The sequence below is a fragment of the Anolis sagrei genome, chromosome 6, assembly GCF_037176765.1.
Source record: "Anolis sagrei isolate rAnoSag1 chromosome 6, rAnoSag1.mat, whole genome shotgun sequence".
Classification (NCBI taxonomy): domain Eukaryota; kingdom Metazoa; phylum Chordata; class Lepidosauria; order Squamata; family Dactyloidae; genus Anolis; species Anolis sagrei.
Window position 1 is genome coordinate 16,502,998 of NC_090026.1, and position 7,803 is coordinate 16,510,800.

The 7,803-nt window shown below is 42.9% G+C and overlaps 1 protein-coding gene across 1 annotated transcript; it reads right to left on the bottom strand.

Annotated features, from left to right (window-relative positions):
• Positions 1 to 7,803, bottom strand: LOC132777783 (uncharacterized). The gene is made up of 7 exons (XM_060780237.2): positions 7,212 to 7,803; positions 5,177 to 5,258; positions 4,359 to 4,382; positions 4,192 to 4,254; positions 3,737 to 4,001; positions 2,068 to 2,218; positions 1 to 1,725 (listed from the first exon to the last, which is right to left on the bottom strand). The coding sequence occupies exons 1-7, from the start codon at positions 7,689 to 7,691 to the stop codon at positions 1,312 to 1,314; spliced, it is 1,479 nt and encodes a 492-aa protein (XP_060636220.2). The 5' UTR covers positions 7,692 to 7,803; the 3' UTR covers positions 1 to 1,311.

A 7,803-nucleotide genomic window follows, 5' to 3' on the forward strand; every position in this document is an offset into this window, starting at 1 on the left:
TTTGATTTCATGTGTTTACAACTTTATTCCTTTTTTCCTTCAAGACGCTAAAAGGTAGAATACACAATACCTTTCTGTTTCTTATGAAACTCCGCTTCATATGTTATGTTGAGGGCAATAATGGAAAAATTCATTCAGTGAGCTTTTTGGCTGAGTGGAAACTCGAGTTTAGGTGCCCTGTGTCTGGCTGGGATGATGGGAGTCTTAATACTGGGGAGGGGGCACATTGAAGAAGCCTGCTGTAGCCACCATACCATATTGGATCTTAACAGATTAGAGAGATGGGCCAAAACTAATAAAATGAAGTTCAACAGACAAATGCAAGATACTCCACTTAGGCAGAAAAAATGAAAGGCAAAGATACAAAATGGGGGACACGTGGCTCGAGAGCAGTACGTGTGAAAAAGATCTTTGAGTCCTCATGGACAACAAGTTAAACATGTGCCTACAATGTGATGCGGCGGCAAAAAAAAGCCAATGGGATTTTGGCCTGCATCAATAGGGGTGTCTACATCCAGGGAAGTCATGCTACCCCTCTATTCCGCCTTGGTTAAACCACACCTGGAATATTGTGTCCAATTCTGGGCAACACAATTGAAGAGAGATACTGACAAGCTGGAATGTGTCCAGAGGAGGGTGACTAAAATGATCAAGGTCTGGAGAACAAGCCCTATAGGGAGCAACTCAAAGAGCTGGCCGTGTTTAACCTGAAGAGAAGGCTGAGAGGAGACATGACAGCCATGTATAAATATGTGAGAGGAAGTCACAGGGAGGAGGGAGCAAGCTTGTTTTCTGCTGCTCTGGAGACTAGTATGCAAAGCAATGGCTTCAAGCTACAAGAAAGGAGATTCCATCTGAACATTAGGAAGAACTTCCTGACTGTGAGAGCTGTTCAGCAGTGGAACTCTCTGCCCCGGAGTGTGGTAGAGGCTCCTTCTTTGGAAGCTTTTAAACAGAGGCTGGATGGCTATCTGTTGGGGGTGCTTTGAATGCAATTTTCCTGCTTCTTGGCAGGGGTTGGACTGGATGGCCCATGAGGTCTCTTCCAACTCTATGATTCTATTATTCATACAGAGCCTCACATACGAACCTGATGGCAGCAGGAAACAAGGAGGAGCTGTCCAGGGCAGTTTTGCCTACTTGAACCCACTCTATGGGTATTTTAGACAGGTTTGTTCCATACAATTTAAAGCTTTGGTCCCTCTGCCTTGTAAGGATTGGAATCATCTTTCCAGGGAAACTTGAAAAATTGAAACTGAGAGGAGCACTCTTGGGAAACAAGAGTGCTCCTCTCAATCTGATGCTCTTCTCCTAAGCTTCTCCTGACTTGACCGTTTCTACGCTCTCGTACATATGTCCATCCTCCATTCTTTTCAGTTCCTCCAGATCTTCCTTATGTTCTTCCTTGAACATCCGAAGGGCTGCCATCATCTCCTCATAGGCACCATCGTGTTGTGGTTCAGAATCCAGCATCAGGTATCGCATGGTGTTGGTCAGCATCACTTCAGCCTCACGGCGGAGGGCCTCCAAGCCTAAAGGCCTGTAGATAGCATTGCTGGATTTGTAGCACCTGCTGAAGAGGTTCACAGATGCCAAGAAGTAGTGAGGGAGGTTCCCCTTGCTGAGGGTGTGGATTAGGAGCCTCAGAAGGGTCTGGATTGAGGACAGGAGCGTCTCCCATTGCGGCGCCTGAGAATATATTTCACAACACCACAATAGGATGGTCTACAAGAGAAGAGGGAAATGTTAGGCAGACTTGTGGAATTGTCTACACCTCATGATTCCCAAGGCTCTAGAGCAGGCATTGGCAAACTTGGGACCTCCAGATGTTTTGGACTTCAACTCCCACCATTCCTAACAGCCTCAGGCCCCTTCCTTTTGCCCCTCAGCCGCTTAAGCGGCTGAGGGGCAAAAGGAAGGGGCCTGAGGCTGTTAGGAATGGTGGGAGTTGAAGTCCAAAACATCTGAAGGTCCCAAGTTTGCCAATGCCTGCTCTAGAGCATTGTTAGATTTTTGCTTTTATCAGCCCCAAGATTCCTAGTAATATTGTTTGCTCAGCAAGCTCACCTTGAGGTGGTAGGAAGTCAGGATGCTGCCATATTCTGGTGTCCATCTTGTCGTGTTGATAAACTTCAGCATCCGCAGAGCTTCCCCTCGGTGTCCCCCATCTGCATCAATATCTTCAAGAAGCCGAGTCTCCACGCGGCTAAAACAGAACCTAACACCAGACCAAGACTATAAGAACATGGCATTTGCAATCAGCTACTGCAGTTTAAGGAAAGTCAAACAGCACATGTTTGACTGCTATGAAGTGAAATCCCAGTGTTTCCAGTGGGGTTAACTTCTGGGTAAGTGTGCAAAGGACTAGAGCCCAAGAGAATATTTACACTGTAGAATAAATGTGGTTTGTGATCTCTTTAACTGCCATGAATTATCGGAGGTGTAGTTGATTTCAGAGTGCTGGTACCTCCCCAAACTACAACTCCCAAGATTCCATAGCACTGAGAAATGACAAAGTGGTGTTAAACTGCATTGATTCTACAGAGTAGATGCAGCCTAAGAATTCATTCTACAGAGTAGATGCATCCTAAGAATGCATGCCCAGTGTGGAACACATCTCACCACACTAAAACAGTGGATGTGGCTCTTAATGAGACATGCCGCATTATCACGGGGTGTCTGCGCCCTACACCACTGGGAGAAACTATACTGCCTAGCTGGTATTGCACCACCTGACATGCGGCGGGAAGTAGCAGCTAATAGTGAAAGGACCAAGGCAGTGACATCTCCAGCTCATCCCTTGTTTGGGTATCAGCCAGCACATCAACGACTTAAATCAAGAAATAGTTTTCTAAGATTTACAGAGACACTCGCTGGAACACCCCAGCAAGCGAGAGTCCAAAAGTGGCAGGCTCAAACCCAGAACCTCAATCAATGGCTGATAGCTGATACCAAATGAGAGACTCCCTCCTGGGCACACAGAAAACTGGGCAACTTGGAAGGTGCTGAACAGACTGCGCTCTGGCACCATGAGATGCAGAGCCAATCTTAAGAAATGGGGCTACAAAGTGGAATCCTCGACATACGAGTGTGGAGAGGAGCAAACCACTGACCACCTGCTGCAATGCAACCTGAGCCCTGCCACATGCACAATGGAGGACCTCCTTGTGGAAACACCTGAGGCACTCCAAGTGGCCAGATACTGGTCAAAGCGCATTTAATCAACTACCAAGATTGTAAACTTTGTGTTTTGTCTGTTTGTTTTGTTAAAAATGTAATACTAATGTCTGGTTGCTCCTGACACAATAAATAAATAAATACATAAATCCTAAGAATGGCTGCTGAATGAATTCAAAGTACAAGGAAACAGATTCTATCTAAACTTTAAGAAGAACTTAATAGTGAAAGCTCTTTGGCCAATGAATATGCTACCTTCAAAGGTGATGGGGGGGTGTCTCCTTTTCTGTAGGTTTCTAAGCAGAGACTGCATGGCCATCTGTCAGGAGTGCTTCAATTATGTGTCTGTACATTTCAGACTGGAGTTGGACTGGATGGCTCTTGTGTTCTCTTATGACTCCACTGAAAATTTCTCATCTTAAGAGTATGAAAATCTGCTTTGAAATGGAATCTCTTTTAATTTTCAAAAGCAAAACACAGGAAGTGGTCCAACTCAGTCAGCCAGCTTTGGATTGTGAAATCATTTCTGGATTTGTGACGACTAGATTTATTTGCTTACCTCCAATATCCACCTTTGGAGACCAGCTCAGGCCCAAGTTCTTGGACCACTCTGGCTTTCCGGAGGAAGTTGGCCTTTTCGTTGGTCAGGTCTCCGTCCCACCAGTCGGAAAGGTGGGTGAGGTCCTCCCGTAACCACTGGTTGGAGAGCTTGAAGGCCCCCAGGACGGCAGGCACCAGCCTCACTGGGACATTGTCACAGCCATCATTGAAGGTCAGTTGGATGGCTGGACCATCCAGATCCAAGGCCTCCAGTCTGAAACCCTCTATCATGAAGAAAAGAAATGTTATTCCAGGAATAAGGATTTTGCTTATTTAATATGACCTTAATTTTGTTACAGTGTTTCTTGAGGTGGAAATGCTTAAGATGCGACTCAGCTTCTAGAAAATCGTATACTGTACTTGTCAAAGTTTCATGTACTTGGCAATTTACTCCCCCCAAATAAATAAGTTCACCTCTTATGTGATGGTCTATCTTGGGAACTCGGGAAGGGAAGAGTCTTCGCTGGAATACTGGGTCTAGGTTGGGAAAGGCAGGAGGAAATTGCAGCGTTAATTTAAGAATCTCTGAATGGGAAATAACTGGAAAATAGCATGACTTATTTCATTTTCTTTGGACTCACCATTTTGCCGAGGATGGGTATATGCTGGTAAATTGGGAGGAAAAAGCAAGATAAAAAGAGTTAAGAACAAACTTTCTAAACATTTCAAAACCACATGTTAGGAAAGTCATTTAAAAAATAAAGTTTTTCCCCATTAGTGACAAATAATTTATTTTTTTCATGTCAGGAGTGACTTGAGAAACTGCAAGTCATTTCTGGTGTGAGAGAACTGGCCGCCTGCAAGGACGTTGCCCAGGGGATGTCCAGATGTTTTTTTTTATGTTTTACCATCCTTGTAGGAGGCTTCTCTCATGTCCCCACATGGGGAGCTGGAGCTGACAAAGGAAGCTCAACCCATTCTCAGATTCAAACTGCTGACCTATCAATCAGCAGTTCTGCCAGCACAAGGGTTTAACCCACTGCACCACCGCAAATGAAAAATTATTAATTCTACACCACTTTAACTGCCATAGCTCAATGCTATGGGATATTGGGAGTTGTAGTTTTGCAAGGGTTTTAACCTTCTTTGCCAAAGAGCACTGATGTCTCACAAAAGTACAACTCCCAGGGTTCCACAGCACTGAACCATGGAAGTTAAAGTGGTTTCAGGCCACACTGATTCAACAATGTAGATGCACCTGCTCCCTTTGGTATTTAAATATACACTTTCAGAACAAGAGTGACAACCTGAGCTTCTTTTGAAGGGTTACATGTTTTCTCACTTTGAGCAAAAAAAAACCTAGTATGCCCAGAGTATCCCAGTCACCAGATGGCGAGACTTCTATGTCTGTGGATTATGGGAGATGCTACTCTGCTGTGTGAATTTCCTGTGACCCTACCTGGATTCAAGGCAGTTTCAACACAACGGTGCAAGTCCTTCAAGATTTGTTCAGGGTCCAAATTGTGGTGACTGTGGCTCTCCTGTAAAAAGAGAAGGTTTTTGGGTCCCGCAAAGGGAGCTTTGGTAGTGGCTATAAATTGCATTAATTCTACAGTGTAGATACACCCCCACCCACATTCCCCACCTCGGGCAGGAGATATACCCTGTTGGGAGCATCTGCATTAATGCAGCGTTACACCACTTAAGCTACCATGGGTCAATGGAATTTTGGGAGTTGTAGTTTCACAAGGTTTTTTGCAAACCGTGTTGGGATCCCAGGATTCCACAGCATTGAGCCATGGCAATTAAAGTGGTGTCAAACTGCATTCGTTCTACAGCAGTGGTTCCCAACCTGTGGTCCATGGACCACCAGTGGTCCGCAAGAACTAAAATGTTGCCTATTACAACACCATTGCAACAAGAGCGACTAGTCTTGCAAAACCCTCTTATAGTGCCAAGGCTTATTATCAAATATGGTTTTCTTTGGACGAGCAAATGGCAACTACTGGATGGCATATGTTCTGTATCAGAAACTAGAGCTGATGTGGTCTATCCAATGCAATTCTCTGAATCAGCACCCAAAATGGCCAAACCAGTTGACCAAAAACTGATTGGTAACCCTTTTGGTACTAATGTTGGACAGTGATCCCTTGAGTTTCCTATATTATTAATTATTAATATAAGTAATATTAATAATATTACTTATTTTATATTAATATTAATATAAAATAAGTAATGTTATTATGTTATTAATATAAAATAAGTAATTTGATATTTATTTTATATTACTACTTATTTTATATTAATAACATAATATTACTTATTTTATATTAATATTACTTATTATAAATGAATAATAATTCTTTATTTAAGCATTATTAATATTAATACTTATTAATAAATGGTATTAATTATATTATTAATATTACTAATATAAAATAAGTAATATTATTATTATTACTTATTTTATATTTATTTAATATAATATTGCGTATTTTATATTTATAATATTACTTATTACTTTTATATTAATATTAATAAAATTACTTTATTTAAGCTTTATTAATATTTATTAATAAAATATATTAATCCTATTAATTATATTATTAATATAAAATAAGTAATATTATTAATATTACTTATTTTATATTTATTTAATATAATATTGCGTGTTTTATATTTATAATATTACTTATTACTTATATAGTAATATTAATAAAATTACTTTATTTAAGCTTTATTACTATATTTATTAATAAATTATATTAATCATATTAATTATATTATTAATATAAAATAAGTAATATTAATATTACTTATTTTATATTTATTTAATATAATATTACGTATTTTATATTTATAATATTACTTGTATATTAATATTAATAATATGACTTTATTTAAGCTTTATTAATATAATGCTACCCCTCTATTCTGCTTTGGTTAGACCACACCTGGAATATTGTGTCCAATTCTGGGCACCACAATTCAAGAGAGATATTGACAAGCTGGAATGTGTCCAGAGGAGGGCGACTAAAATGATCAAGGGTCTGGAGAACAAGCCCTATGAGGAGCGGCTTAAAGAGCTGGGCATGTTTAGCCTGAAGAAGAGAAGGCTGAGAGGAGATATGATAGCCATGTATAAATATGTGAGAGGAAGCCACAGGGAGGAGGGAGCAAGCTTGTTTTCTGCTTCCCTGGACGCAATGGAACAAGGGCTTCAAACGACAAGAGAGGAGATTCCATCTGAACATGAATGAGGAAGAACTTCCTGACTGTGAGAGCCGTTCAGCAGTGGAACTCTCTGCCCCGGAGTGTGGTGGAGGCTCCTTCCTTGGAAGCTTTTAAACAGAGGCTGGATGGCCATCTGTCAGGGGTGATTTGAATGCAATATTCCTGCTTCTTGGCAGGGGGTTGGACTGGATGGCCCATGAGGTCTCTTCCAACTCTATGATTCTATGATTCTAAAGCAGGGAATGAATGCCAGTCCTTACTTCCAGTTCCTCCAACTTGTCCAAGTCGGTCTCATCGTCTACATCCTTCCGGCGCGCCTCCTGCCGATGGCAGTGGATCTTCACGTAGGTCTCGCCCAGCGCCTCCAGGTCCACGAGGGCTTTGGAGCCCCAGCGATAGATGGGCAGCCCTTCCTCGCGGAAGATGTAGGTGGGCAGCGCCTGCTTGGCCCGGGGAGGAGCCTCCGACAGCCCCCCGCTCACCGGCGCCAGGTGCGGGTTGTATCTCACCGGGAGGAGGAAGTCGAAGCCGTTGGAACTCCCCGCCGCTTGGAGGTGCAGCCCTTCCACGTAGCTGCCGACCGGGACGGACTCCCCGGGGAAGAGCCCCGTGCTGGCTTCGTAGGCCCATTGGGACACCTTCCCCAAGGCGCTTTTGACCAGGAAGAAGTCCCTCCCCGTCCGCCACTCCTTGTCCCCGGGAAGGAAGACCTGCTCCGTGTAGAAGCGCTCCAGGTTCATCGCTTCGGGCCCAGTCTACACAGATGGCGGAGTTCCCCGGCTCTCCTTTTCCGTCCCAGCTTTCGCTTTCGCTTTGGGACCATTGCTGCCGGGTGGATTTGGAAGAGATCCC